The sequence below is a fragment of the Thermothelomyces thermophilus genome, chromosome 1 (assembly GCF_000226095.1).
Source record: "Thermothelomyces thermophilus ATCC 42464 chromosome 1, complete sequence".
NCBI lineage: Eukaryota > Fungi > Ascomycota > Sordariomycetes > Sordariales > Chaetomiaceae > Thermothelomyces > Thermothelomyces thermophilus.
In genome coordinates this window covers 9,485,260-9,499,237 of record NC_016472.1, presented here as the reverse complement: position 1 = coordinate 9,499,237, position 13,978 = coordinate 9,485,260, and the positions used below count along the sequence as shown (strand labels likewise).

The 13,978-nt window shown below is 59.7% G+C and overlaps 5 protein-coding genes across 5 annotated transcripts; 3 read left to right on the top strand and 2 right to left on the bottom strand.

The window, feature by feature from the left end:
• Positions 1 to 1,341: 1,341 nt before the first annotated feature.
• MYCTH_39559 (uncharacterized protein) lies at positions 1,342 to 2,536 on the top strand (the record flags this gene model as incomplete). The annotated part of the gene is made up of 4 exons (XM_003660679.1): positions 1,342 to 1,481; positions 1,551 to 1,738; positions 1,807 to 2,008; positions 2,083 to 2,536. 4 exons carry the CDS (start codon positions 1,342 to 1,344, stop codon positions 2,534 to 2,536), a joined length of 984 nt encoding a protein of 327 aa, XP_003660727.1.
• A 1,668-nt stretch (positions 2,537 to 4,204) lies between these two features.
• On the top strand, positions 4,205 to 6,227 carry MYCTH_2299350 (uncharacterized protein). The gene has a single exon (XM_003660678.1). It carries the CDS (start codon positions 4,269 to 4,271, stop codon positions 6,021 to 6,023), a length of 1,755 nt encoding a protein of 584 aa, XP_003660726.1. The 5' UTR covers positions 4,205 to 4,268; the 3' UTR covers positions 6,024 to 6,227.
• Positions 6,228 to 9,241, bottom strand: MYCTH_2299349 (uncharacterized protein). The gene is made up of 2 exons (XM_003660677.1): positions 8,796 to 9,241; positions 6,228 to 8,595 (listed from the first exon to the last, which is right to left on the bottom strand). The coding sequence occupies exons 1-2, from the start codon at positions 8,925 to 8,927 to the stop codon at positions 6,433 to 6,435; spliced, it is 2,295 nt and encodes a 764-aa protein (XP_003660725.1). The 5' UTR covers positions 8,928 to 9,241; the 3' UTR covers positions 6,228 to 6,432.
• A 549-nt stretch (positions 9,242 to 9,790) lies between these two features.
• On the top strand, positions 9,791 to 10,282 carry MYCTH_2124418 (uncharacterized protein; the record flags this gene model as incomplete). Its single annotated transcript, XM_003660676.1, has 2 exons — positions 9,791 to 9,861; positions 10,015 to 10,282. 2 exons carry the CDS (start codon positions 9,791 to 9,793, stop codon positions 10,280 to 10,282), a joined length of 339 nt encoding a protein of 112 aa, XP_003660724.1.
• Positions 10,283 to 10,306: 24 nt separating this feature from the next.
• Positions 10,307 to 13,720, bottom strand: MYCTH_2116212 (uncharacterized protein; the record flags this gene model as incomplete). Its single annotated transcript, XM_003660675.1, has 5 exons — positions 10,307 to 10,357; positions 10,811 to 12,211; positions 12,917 to 13,122; positions 13,372 to 13,632; positions 13,699 to 13,720. 5 exons carry the CDS (start codon positions 13,718 to 13,720, stop codon positions 10,307 to 10,309), a joined length of 1,941 nt encoding a protein of 646 aa, XP_003660723.1.
• Between the last annotated feature and the right edge of the window lie 258 nt (positions 13,721 to 13,978).

Sequence of the window (13,978 nt, the reverse complement as noted above, 5' to 3'; positions counted from 1 at the left end):
ATAAACGACTGTGCAGTACATCATATACGCTCACGCACGGCAGTGTTGCATCTGGGGCCTCCAAGTTCGGGGAGAGGTAATGCTGGCTTTTGGGCCGGTTGATTCTGATTTTGTCTCCCAGTCTTCCCGGCTTGGTCGGCTTTGGTCTCTGCGAGCGGGCCACGATGCCGATCGCGCCCACGAGAGTTTTTGCCCTGCCCTCATGAGGGCACGTCCCGATGGTTTGGTAACAGGTAACGCCCGCTCCGAGCAGTGGGTCGTGTGCTTATTCGCAGTAAGCTGGCGTCCCGGCACTGTGGTTGAGTTCACCCTCTCGAAACGGCCTAGCAGGGTGTGGGGTGGGGAAAGAAGGAAGAAAGCGATGTTGAACGCCGGATTCGTCGGCCGTTGACCTGCGCTCATCCGTTACGCTGGGTCGTCAGGGGCGTGGATGTATGCACCCTACGGACTACATCCGGAGGTAGGTACTGCACTGTACCGTGCGGCAGGGTCGCCCGGTCCTATGGACTGGAACCTGGATACAGCATCGACGAGTGTTCGCCGCTGCAGCCATTCTGCCCCAGGTGCCACCTTCTCCCACCATGAACAGCAGGTGGCCCGCCATGATTGGCCATCGCGACCTTGGACGGCCGAGCTAGATGACCATTGCTCCACCCCTCCCTGGCTCCAGAGAGCTCCATGGAGCCCGCAAGGTGCATTCTAGCGAGTCTCGTTGATTTCGCAGTTCCCCGTCTTTCTTTTGCCCTTGTCAGTCAAGGAGCAGGGCAATTTATTCGGGCTTGTCTCTGGGTCTTTTTTTTTTTTTCTTTTTCTGAATGGCGTCGTCTCGTGTGGTGGTATGCATGGATGCACATACAGTACATACATGCACTATATTCCGCTCCCGCTGCCATGGCGGCCACCTGCTCCCCGGGCTCGACGGAAGCTCGTCCACCTCACCGGGTCTAGTGCGTCCCCGGTCGGCCCACGTATGTATACGCACATCTATAAGAACGAATGCTACGCCCTGGCTGGGGGTTAATCCAAGTCCCCGACACCACCCGCAGACCCTATTTCTCCCCCGTTTCTCCCTCTCGCCAGCGGTAGGTGGCCGCCTGTGAGCTCGTCTTCTTCGGGATCTGTGGGACGTTGTCTCCACCGGCCGGCAGCCTGCGTGGTTTTATTTTGCTTTATTTGAAATTATTTGTTTCCGTCGAGGAGATGCCTTCGGCCCATAGTTTGGCTGCCATCCGACTGTTCAAGTCCAAAGAGACGCTGGCCTGAGGAAGCTCCTCGGTGGTGGCTCGGCCGCGAATGCAGGCCGAGGCGGACGGCTCTCCTCCGGGGATGGAGCAGAGCGAGATGGCCGAAACCCACGGCGACGATACCCGGCGCGAGGAAGCAAGCGGGGTCACCTCCGACTATGAGCCGAGCGAGGAGGACACTGCTACGTTCGGTTCTGTTACTTCGAGCATCAACGAACACGTGTGGGAGTACGGTAGGTATGTCGCCGGGACTCTTTCGTCTTTCTCTTGAGAAAAATTGCGTGCGGGTGCTTATTCCGGGTCCAGGAGGTACCACGCCTACCGTTGCAGGAGATATCCCATTCCGAACGACGAGGAGGAGTACAAGCGAGAGTCGCTGCGGCACCTGATGCTCAAGGATCTCCTCGGCGGCAGGCTATATTTGGCTCCGATCGGGAACAATCCGCAGAAGATCATCGACCTTGGTACGGGGTTCGGGGACTGGGCCATTGAAGGTACGTGTTTTGCTTGGCCAGGGGGCCAGCACCAGCAACAGCGGGGAGCACGACCTGACGTGTCCCAGTCGGTGAGGCGTTCCCCAGCGCCAGGGTGACGGGGGTGGATCTCTCACCCATTCAACCACACTGGATCCCGCCAAACGTCGAGTTCATCGTCGACGACATCGAGGACGAATGGGCGCATGCCAACGACTACGACTTTGCTCACTTCCGCTTCGTCAACACCATGCTAAGAGACAACACGGCAGTACTGCGCAAAGTTTTCCAGTGAGCTCCTCCGCGTTCGAGGCGCCGCCTCTCTCCATGGGTATGTACGGATTGCTGACCCCGTCGCCCAAAAGAAACCTGAAACCAGGCGGCTGGGTCGAAGTCCAGGACATAGTCCCCCGTCTGTCGTGCGACGATAACACTGTCACGCCGGACCACCCCCTGATCAAGTTCTTCTCGATGGTCAAGCCTGTGCTGAGGGAGAAGTACGGATTCGAGATCCGGGTACTCGACACGCTGCCTATCCTCTTGCAGAACTTGGGCTTCGTCAACGTGCACCGCAAGATCTTCCACATGCCCCTGGGCGAGTGGGCGCGAGACCCGCACTTGCGGCTCCTCGGCGGTTACTTTCGCGAGATCATGATCGGCTTCGTGGGCGCCATGGCCGTGCGGCCCCTCGTCGAGGCCGGCTACGAGAAGGACGAGATCAGCGATGTGGTCAGGGCCGTCACCGAGGCCGTCGGAAACAGGCGCCTCCATGGCTATCTGCCCATCCACTTTGTCTGGGCCCAGAAACCGCCCACTTGAAGTGGTGGGCGCTGTCCAAACGAACCCGAGTTTCGCCCCTTTGAGGGCGAGAGATACCAAATCCGGGGCCGAGATCACACTTCAGACCAAGACCAGAACGGCCAAGCACAAATTCCGCCTTGAGCCTGGCATAACCCCTTATCGACACAACAGTCGGCCGCTGGCCGCGGCAAGAGGTTCCGAACTGAAGTTCCCTTCCCGGCGAGGGGGGGGGACGAGTCATCCTTCGACCAGCCTCTTTTCTAGGCGCAAGCGAGAGCGTCACAGGTCCAGTCGCCGCGCAGATTACGCATTTGCGGACACGACCCCGCCTGTCCCTCCCAGGTGACCAGCCACCGTCAAGGGATGGTGGGAAGACTGGCGTGCAGGCAGATCGTTGTTCGTTTTCATGACGAATTTCCGATCCCTCTCACGCTTCGTGCAGTCATTACCCAGTCAGTTGAGGTGGTTCATCATTCAGCGACACATGTGCGCTCCCTTTGCCGTTGCCGAGAAGCACCCCTTAAGGAGGAAGGGGGCCGCAAATGCTGGTTGGGCGTTGCGCCGGCGTTGACAGGAAAGCCGTTCATCTGAGTCGTCACGTCTCTAGCCTCCTAGTCTCTCCCCGGTCCTCCGCGGCTTGTGTGCAGAGCGAAAGCCTGTCGAGTGATCCAGGCTTTTGGAATCGGGAATCAGCAGGTCGCCAGGACTAGGACCCTTAAGAAACGAAGGTTGCTCACACCGCATTTTGCACCGCTGAGTATTGCAGACTATGATATCCACAGACTTTTTGCCTTTTATTACAGGTTCCGTGCTTGGGATCTTGCGAGTCGGCTTTCCCGCTGCGTTCCCTCAATGTTGAGCGTTTCTCTGTGGGTTCCGGCAGGGTGAGCAGGGTTCTCTGCGGTTCTGGCCCCATTTTTTGGGGGGGGAATATGCGGCTTGCAGGTTGGTTGCATCGGTACCAAGGGTGCCTATGGCGGCGAGTCGTGCCGAAAGAGAACCGGTGAGAGTTGTGGATTATTCGATCGGAAGTGCGGGATACAATGGGAGATAGCAAATATCGGGCAGGTGCCATCCCACTTATATGTATGTAGACCGTTTGAGTACTTTAGGCAAGGAGGCTCCCGAAGACCCGAGATAAGAGGAAGCGACAGAAAGTGTGGCGCTGGAACGGCCCGCTGAGAATCGCTACCGAAGTGTTGGGTGTCGTACTGTACGTAGTGTATGTATGTACAGTACTGTACTGCAGTACATATGTACTGTAGTGTACATACATACGTGCGGATGTGTATTTAGTACTTTAGACTTGAAGAAACTGTGGTGGTATGTGGTATATTTTTGTTGGTTGAAAGGTCGATAGTTCTCCCCTACAAAAGATGGCCCACAGGCCCCAATAAATACCCCTCTAACCACTATACCGACCGTACCTTCTTCAGACAATCGTCCGTATACCATGGGAAGGTAGAAGCTGCCGTGGAAATAGCCCCGCCAGAGTTCACCGCAACCAACCCACTCGCAAGATGGGACTGCCGTTGCTCATGCCTTCTGAACATTTTTGACAAATTGTGCCCTCGACTGCTGAGGTGAGAGTTATCCGGCAGCACGCATCCTGGGCAGAACACGGAGGTTTATACCATGCAAAATATCCAACTATCAAAATTTGGTCAAAAAAAAATAAGCTAAAGAGGAAAGAAAACAAAGAAAAGAAAAGAACACCAGGCGACTCTGGCCCACACGCCAGGGCGCGGGCATGGCAGACGCGCACGAGCAGCTGAGGGCGCAATGCCTTGCTGCTGCCGAGCAGATCGCCTCAGAGTGCGCTCAGATACTGGAGGATGATAGCATCCACCACTCAAGCCGGGGCCTAGCAGCCTGCGGCGAGCCTCTGGTGCAGCTTTTGGGGCGACAGGCCTCGCAGCTGCTCAGCCTGAGCAAGGGCGAGGGCGAGGATGGGAGGGCCTTATTGCTGCGGCGCATAGACGATCTCATATCCGTGGCCTACTCCAAGTTCTACGCCTACCTGTTCAAGGAACTGCCCACCTGCTGGCGCCAGCTGTACACCGACGCGAGCATCCTCAAGTTTGCCCTCCTGTACATGTCGTGGCCGGTCACCGACGCCGCGCTGCGAGGGCAGTACGATGTGGCCGCGGCCGAGAAGGAGCTGGACGACATGATCAAGGCCCTGGACCTCGCCATCATCCTTGCTGGCGCAGCCGGCGACAGAAGAGGCAGGCAGTGGATCAACAGGGCATTTGCTCTGCTCGAGGAGGTCTGGCAGGCGGCATCGCCAGAGAGCGCCGCTCGCCCTCCTCCATCGCCACCCCTCGACGAGAGACCGCAGAAGCGGCCAAAGACCTCAGCCCAGTCTCCTCCCCCGAACCCCTGGCAAGACGCTCCCTCCTTCTCCTCTTACGAACCCTTCACGCCGCCCGTCACCCGCCCCGTCCGCCGGGTCCACGACCTCTCCCTCGAGGAATTCCAGACCTACCTCACCAAGCGCGAGAACAATGCCCCCGGCCCGCTCCCGCTCGTCATCACCGGCCTCATCTCCGACTGGCCGGCGCTGACCACCCGCCCCTGGCGCAAGCCCGACTACCTCCTCTCGCGCACCTTTGGCGGCCGCCGCCTGGTCCCCGTTGAGCTCGGCCGCAGCTATGTCGACCCCGGGTGGGGGCAGCAGATCCTGCCGTTTGGCAAGTTCCTGAGAGAGCACATCACGGACCCGCCCTCGTCCCCACCGTTTCCCACCGGCGGCGAACAACAACATCGGCAACAACAAAACGAAGAAGAAGAAGGACAAGAAGGAAGTAAAAAGACGGGCTACCTGGCCCAACACCCGCTCCTGACCCACCTGCCCCTCCTCCGCAACGACATCCTCATCCCGGACCTCTGCTTCACCGTTCCGCCTCCATACCCCGATAGCACCCCTCCCTCCTCTGGAGACAAGTCCACCACACGGGGGGAAGCACCAGCCCGAGATGAACTCGTCGTCGGCGATGACGACGAGGGCAACTACGACGACGACGAAGGAGGAGGAGGAGGAGGAGGAGGAGAAGAAGAAGAAGAAGACTGCCCGCACCTCAACGCCTGGTTCGGCCCCCCAACGACCATCACGCCCCTCCACACGGACCCCTACCACAACCTGCTCGCCCAGGTCGTCGGGCGCAAATACGTGCGGCTGTACCCGCCCTGGATCGGGCCGCGCAAGATGCGCGCGAGGGGCCGCGAGGGCGGCGTCGAGATGGGGAACACGAGCCGGGTCGACGTCGGCGTGCTCGAGGGCTGGGACCGTCCCGCTCCCGCTCCCCGGCCCGAGGAGGGGTCCGGTGAGGAGGGGGAGAAGGAAGAAGAAGGGCTGGAAGCGGGATGGGAGGACGAGTTCCGGAAGCTCGAGTACTTGGACTGTGTGCTCGGCGAAGGCGAGGTGTTGTATATCCCCGTCGGGTGGTGGCATTATGTGAGAGGACTGAGTGTGAGTTTCAGCGTGAGCTTCTGGTGGAGGTGAGCAACAACGACAACAACAACGGAAGGGTCAAGGCACACAGGAAGCAGGACAGCGGTGTGAGAGCGGGGAGGTTTTGAAAGAAGGAAAGAACAGGGCTGGCAAACAAAAACAGGATAATGGAAGCACCGGTACGAAGTATATGGCGGTAAAACGGTGATGAAAGGCATGCGCTTTTCATTTTCTTCATTCTGCCTGTTGATCCTCCGTCATGCACAGAGCATTTTCTGCTTCGAAGATGAAGCCAAGACAAAATACAATCGAGAAATACCACCCCCTCCAAGCATGAGTGAGAAGACTAATGTATTTTTAGCAAGACGGAAACTCGACGCACAAAACCACAACACACCAAGCGTCATTATCCCAGGTATCATAACACATCCACCGCTCGGCTCGTTTGTACGACCCCTTCTCACCACTCCAGCGGCTCGGTCTTGACATCCCCCCGATTGGTCTTGGGCACAGGCGCCGCCTTGACAGCCAGCTTCCCGCCCTTGCGCTTCAGGTACCCGGACCCATCCAGCCACGGCGTCTCGCGCGACATCTTCTTCTCGAACTCGGCAATCTTATCCTCCAGCTGCATCGTGAGGCCGATGTCGTCCAGGCCGTTCACCAGGCAGTGCTTCCTGAACTCCTCGATCTCGAACGAGCACAGCGTGTTCCCTTGGGCATCCTTGATGAGCTGGTTGGGGAGGTCGACCTCCAGCTCGCGGCCGGCCACGGCCTCGGCGTGCACCTTTTCGAGGTCGTCCTGGTTCTTGATGGGGATGGGCAGCATGCCGTTCTTGAACGAGTTGTTGAAGAAGATGTCGGCAAAGGACGGGGCGATGACGCACTTGACGCCAAAGTCGTTGAGCGCCCAGGGGGCGTGCTCGCGCGACGAGCCGCAGCCGAAGTTGGCACCCGTGCAGACGATGATCTTGGTTCGGCGGTACGGCTCGCGGTTGAGGACAAAGTCCGGGTTCTCCACGCCCGGCTCGAGGTAGCGCATCTCGTAAAAGAGGGCTTTGCCGAGGCCGGTCCGCTTGATGGTCTTGAGGAACTGCTTGGGGATGATGGCATCCGTATCGATGTTGGGCTTCTCCATGGGCGCCGCGATGCCCTTGAGGACGGTGAACTTGGGGAGACCACCGGCGGCCGAAGCGCCCCCGGCGTGGGCGACGGTGGTGTTGACCTGCGGAGACGAGTCCTGGGGCTGGTCGGCCAGGGCTTCCTTCTCGGCGTCGTCGGTCTCGATGCGCTCGTCGGGGTGGGCCTTCTCGGCGGAGGCCGAGGCGCCGGAGGACGTGGCGGGTTCGGGGGCGATGGCCGCCTCGATGTGCGGGCTGCCGTTGAACTGCGAGATCTTCCGGACGTCGGCGAGCTTGCCCACGATGGCGGCGGCGGCAGCCATGACGGGGGACATGAGGTGCGTTCGGCCCTGGGCGCCCTGGCGGCCCTCAAAGTTGCGGTTGCTGGTGCTGGCGCACCGCTCCTTGGGGGAGAGGATGTCGGGGTTCATGCCCAGGCACATGCTGCAGCCGGCCTCGCGCCACTCAAACCCGGCATCGAGGAAGATCTTGTCGAGGCCCTCCCGCTCGGCTTGCTCCTTGACCAGGCCGGATCCCGGAACGATCATGGCGCGCTTGATGTTGGAGGCGACCTTCTTGCCCTTGACGACCATGGCGGCGGCGCGGAGATCCTCGATTCTCGAGTTGGTGCAAGAGCCGATAAAGACCTTGTCGACCACGATCTCCTCCATCGGAGTCCCGGGAACGAGACCCATGTATTCAAGCATCCGGCGACCGGCAGCCTTCTTAGCCTCGGTAGGGAAGGTCTCCGGGTCGGGAACGACGCCGGTGATGGGGACGACGTCTTCGGGGCTGGTACCCCAGGTGACGGTTGGGACGATGTCCTTGGCGTCGATGAAGACGTCGATGTCGTACTTGGCATCGGGGTCGGACCGCAACGACTTCCAATAGGCGACCGCCTTGTTCCACTCTTCGGACCCGTACTTGGGAGCCAGCGGCTTCCCCTTGAGGTACTCGAAGGTGGTCTCGTCCGGGGCAACCATGCCAGCCCTCGCACCGCCCTCGATCGACATGTTGCAGATGGACATGCGGGCCTCCATGCTGAGGGAGCGAATGACGGAACCGCAGTACTCGATGACGGCGCCGGTGCCGCCAGCGGTGCCGATCTTGCCGATAGCATGGAGGATCACGTCCTTGGAGCTGACACCCGGGGCCAGCTCGCCGTCAATCTGTATCCTCATGTTCTTGCTGCGCTTGGTGATCAAGCATTGTGTGGCGAGGACGTGCTCGACCTCGCTGGTGCCGATGCCGAAGGCGAGCGCGCCGAAGGCGCCATGGGTCGACGTGTGGCTGTCGCCGCACACGACGGTGGTGCCGGGGAGGGTGAAGCCCTGCTCAGGGCCGATAACGTGCACAATGCCCTGCCGCTTGTCGCTGAGTCCAAAATATGTGATGCCAAACTTCTTGACGTTCTCCTCGAGGGTTACGCATTGTGTCCGGGAATCCTCTTCCTGGATGAAGCTCGCAATGTCCTTGAGAGATTTCCTGGAGGTTGTGGGAACATTCTAGAGAAGGATTGTCAGTCGGAGATCTGGTCTAGGCTCGACGGGGAAGGCGTAGCGTACGTGGTCGGTCGTGGCGAGGGTGCAGTCCGGTCTCCTGACCTTGCGGCCGGCGACTTCAAGGCCCTCAAATGCTTGCTGCTGAGGTCAGTCGCCGAACACCATACCAAGCGTGAAAAAAATGGGGATTCTGGGGAACGCACTGGTGATGTGACCTCATGGACTAGGTGGCGGTCGATGTAGAGGAGGATCGTGCCATCGAGCTTCTCGTCGACAATGTGGGCCTGGAAGACCTTGTCGTAGAGCGTCTGCGGTGTTCTCTCGGCGGCCGGCATTTTTTTTTGGTTGCGCAACACACAAACACCTCACTGAAATCGGAGCAAAGGCCTGCAGTGGGAGACGGATGGGGGACGACAATGATAAGGACGTTCTTTAAAAGCAGAATTAATCTAGGTGTTATAGGCCGATGGTGTCTTCTCTTTTCGAAGGGACTTGTATGGTTCTTCCACGTAGTTGAGGCTGTGGCAAAGAGCCCCCAATGTCGAAAATACGGAACGAGGATGCAAGTCCACTCTGGGCCGATGATGAGATCTGTTCTTCCCGCTTATAAGAGGCTCCAAGTGATTGCGGCGCCTCCAACTCGGCGATGTTGGAGACCGCCGAGTTCGGAGCAATATGATAGCCTCCGGTTCACGGAATGCGGGGTGGCCACTGGGATTGTTAAAGAACGGCCGCCAATTGGCCCTGCGGGAGGCCGGCTGGGCAGGGCTAGGTGGGGCCGTAGCCAAGATCTGCCCCGCTGTGGGCTTGTTGGGCCAAACTCATCGCCGCCAGAACCCGAAGAAGCAACTTGATTTCTGCAAACACGCGTGCGCGCTCAAAAGTCGAGCAAAATCCACAAGCATCCCCCTGATCCGGGATCTGTTGAATACGGCGGTGAATACGCGGTGGTTACCACGTTGCCATTGTTCCCCGAGATTCCCACAGGTTTGCAAGTTTGATCATGCTTCCATTCTCTGACCTGAAATTGGAGTTATCCCTGCAAAGAGCATACTGTAGTATGCTCAGCCCTCGATCCTGGGATACTAAAAAAAATGGTCCGGTTGACACGGCGACATCTAGCCGCCGATTGATACCACCAACCAACAAACAACCAACAGATATCTTCTTTTGGGTCACAACCCCCCTCCTTCCTTTCATGCTGACTGACCCCAAGCGCATCAAGCGCCGATCCGATCAGCCTTTCAAGAGCCAGCGGAGCGAAGAGTGGTCAGCAGCTGCTCGCTGATGGTTCTATCACTCCGCACAGTTAGTTCTCAATAAGTATGTATGTACGTACTGTATCATAGTATGTACATGTACATACATAGGAAGTTATCTCTGCTGGTGCGTGTCTGCGTATCGCCGATGGATTCGGCACAGGACCTGGGCAGGAACCGTTTTCGACAAGCTGCAGGACCAGCCAGCTCCAGAGCTTCCCGATCAAGATACCATTGGGAGAGCACGGAAGCAGCGCCGTGTCTGTCTGCAGGCCGGGCTGTCAATGGTTTCGGCGCTATGCATGAACCCGTATCACCTGCCCGCCCCCGGCGCTCAATGCTCTCCGGCTTTCGCTGCCTTTGTTTGCTATCCACCTCCCGGGCCCACTCCGCCGATCTTTGTGGCGCGCCATGGATCAGAGCCTGTGTAATGTCGCGGAACAACCTTAGGGGGGTCACGATGCCGACGAGGACGGCAATCCTGGCACTGGACGGCTTTCGACTCCCTAAAGAGGCAGCTAAGCATGCAGCATTATCAATTAAAACCCCAGTTGAGACCTTTCTCGGATTCGCCGTTCCCCAGTGTCCTGCAGGAGACCCAAATTTCGCCGGCCGGGGATGTCACGGCGGCAGCTGCGCTTACAGGGCAGATGCCGATGGTTGCTAGCCGTAAGCAGGACGTAGCCTTCGGCTTGTAAGGATGCATTGTCTGCTCTAACACAGTACTGTGGTAGTCATTTGTTGGAGGACGATCTCAGCTAGGTAAGCTATGCTATATCCACTCCCCCAGGCTAACGTCACAATTCAACAAGGCGGGAATCTCAGCCACGCAGCCCTATCACACACCCCAGCACCGCCCCGACCTTGACCAGCAGTCTCCCAGTCCAAATAATGCCCCTGAAGGACCACATCCCGACAGACAACAGCAGAAGCAGGAACAGCACAGCCAACACGCATACAACCACGTCCCCACGGGTCGCCCGAGATTTGTCGAGCCGTTTTCTGAGGTCCGAATCTCCGTTAAACACGGGGCTCACCACCTGCCAGTACGCGCTCAACACTCTCGCCAACACCACCATCGCGTGTCGAGCCCAGTACTTGACCTCAGGGGAGCTCGTGCCTTTCTTTCTGTTCGTCATGTCTGCCCCCTTTTCCATTTGCTCTTCTTTGCTCTTTGCTTCCCGATTCCCTCTTTCCTTCCCTTTCACAATCCCCCGCCCCTGTTCCCCCTTGTACCTCCCCAGCCTTCCCTCCCTCTCTGCCGCCTCTCCGATGTGGTCGGGTTTTTTTGCTGTCATTTCCGCTGCACGTCCCTGGCGACGACAACAGCTGATGCCCGGGGCCGAAATCGGCTTCGGCACTATTGTCGTGTTCGTGGTCGTTGTCTCTACGTAATGGACAAAGGCTGTCCGCGCTGCGCCGCGCGCAAACGTCTGGTTCCCGTGTTTCCGTGGTGGTATCGCTGACCGCGACGTTCGAGGCTGCTCCGTGATACAGCATATGGACGTGCGTGTGTACGTGGGTGATGACGCGCCGGTATCGACTTCGTCGTCGAGATTCGTCTCCCCTGGAGCGGCCGGCTTGCGCATCGTTTCCCTCATTCTCCAATATCGTTGTCGGGGTGAGCGATTCTCGTCCCTTGTTGCGGGCTGGCCGACGGTCGCGGAGTACTGATGCCCCTGGACGGGGACTGTCGTCTCTTGGTCGGTCAACGACGACGTAGTATCGCTGCCTGCTTCGAGTACGAGATGCGGAAGGAGGGAAGGACTTCCCAGTCCCCGGCATCGTTCCGCCTCCTTTGGTATTGCCGCTGCCGTCGCTCTCCGCGGATCCCGGCCGTCGAGATTCGGCCAGACGCTCAGTCGCACGCTGCCGGGGGAAACCGGCCGAGTGAAACAGACGTCGTTGAGCGTCGTGGTCGGGAACGGGGGCGATGTTGACTGTGAGTGCGCTTTGGGCATCGAGGCTCCCAGATCCGGAGGAGCTTCGTGCCACCTGTCTCGCATCGCGCCGCAAGGATGGGCGGTGGTGCGGTGGCGAGGCTGATCGTGTCGCTGTCCGAAGCCAGTAGTGGTGGTGGTGCGTGTGCAAGCAGATTGGAGTGCCCGGCCCAGGCCATGAACGATCTCTCTTGGACGCCCCTTGATCTTGAGGCCGTTCCCGCCGCGGGGGCTGTCCGCGACGCAGGGTTGACTCCCTTTCGACAAGTCTATCAAACCCAACTCGTGCAACTTCGGGATCCGGTCGCTGGACATTCGTTGAGCTCTGCAGCCCTCGGAAAGCTGGCGGAGATCCACGGGAACGACCACGAGGCTGTCCAAGTCCCGCACCTGTTGGTGGTCCAAGTGGCCGCTTCCAAGCTGCTGAAGAGATATTTTCCGGTGAAGGACGAGAGGTGGTACACTTAACCGTGCCATCACTTCTCTCAGCCGACACAGCCCTCCTGTTACGTCCCCCCCATTCACGCTCACTGTTCCGAGGCTCGCCTGTCCATACTGTTGCTTCAGGGACGTCGTTCCCGCACACCTTTCCATGATCTTCATGATTCCCGTGTTTCCACCGAGATGGCGGCGGCGGCGGCTGTGGCAGCGACTGCTGCTGGCCGGTCTGGGGACCGCCGCCGGCATCCCTAAAAAATGCTCTTCCCTCGTCGGCGCGCATCCAGCAACACCACCTGCACACGTCCCCGACGCCGCCACCGCCGACTTCCCGCTCCCCGACGGCGACTGCAAGATCGGGCTTAGCCGCCTGGGCTCTGCCACCGAGCTCCACCCGCACTCCTCCCGCCGCCACCTGATACCGCTCTGCGCGAGCGCCTCCCGCAGCGCCGCCTTCCTCTGTTCGGCCCGGTACAGCCGCTCCTCCTCCCGCCGCAAGCGCCGGTCCGCCCTGTCCCTGTCGCCGTACTCAAGACCGACTTCCGCGTCGTGTCCGCGTTCCGGCTCCGCCTGCCGAGCTCGTGTCGTCGACAGCATCAAGCCCGCGGGCCCACTACTATTGCTCCTATTACTCCTCCCATCACCGCCGCCGCTGCCAGGTGTAGCAGTATTCGTCCCGGCAACAACATGAGAAGGTGGTGGAGGAGGCGGTAATAAGGACGACGACGAGGTCGTGACGATGGCGTCGTCGGAGGGCGTGGGTGGCGTGATGACGTCGGGCTCGCCCGTGTAAGGGTTCGCGCCAGTGACGCCGAGGAAGTCGCCGCTCGAGATGAGCGTGTGCTGACGCCGTCGGCGGAGGGCGCGGCGTGCGACGAGGAGGTCACGCGAGCCTTGTGGCTGGGCTAGGGCGGCGACGGCCGGCGGCGGCGCGTAGTGGTGGCTTGGGGCCAGCCGGATCGGCGAGGTGGCGGCCAGAGGAGAGAAATTGGGCTGTGGGCTGTGACAGGTGCGGTTGTGACCGCCGTTGTGAGCGTGCCGCGGGCTCCGAGGGAGGCGGCCCTCGGCCGGTCTCGCGTCCCTGCTCGAGTTGAAGGATCCTGTCTCGAAAACCGGCGCTATTTCCCTTGCCCCAACGCTGCGTGCCCTCCGAGGCGGGGTGGTGGGCGTGTTCCAACGGCTGGCCGGGATCGTGTCCGGGTCGTGACGGCTTAGGGAGCTGGGGCTCTTCCTTTCGCAGCTCCGAGAGAGCACTGGCGACGCCGGTTCCACCGGCTGGTGCGCCTCGAAGTCCTCTGTCGTCGGCCGAAAGGTACCACCACGCTCCGGTCGCTTACTGGGTCTTAGCTTGGAGAAGAACTCAGCCACGGATCTGGAGAGATTTCTTCGCGTGGCAGGTGAATCTCCAACATTTCCCAGTATCTGCGTGGTTCCTCGATGTGTTGATGACGGATTGGCTCCGCGACGACCAGTCTCAGAGAGGGAGGTCATGCTGTCGCTTCGGCTGGCCTCTGGCCTGAAGCGTTTGATCGGAGCACTTGGAACGCTGTCGCATAGCGGGTAAAGGGATTGCTTTAAGCCTATGCCGACGAGGTCTCTTGCCTGGCGCGTGGGGTAATATAATAATATCCGTGCAACGGAAAGTCGACCCTACCCATTGGAGGTCGACTAGAGAGTGGCAGCAGTCTGGTCAGGAAGGAGGGCAGCCAGCAAGCTAACAACAAAGTGCCTTGCGGGTGCCTTCCAAAG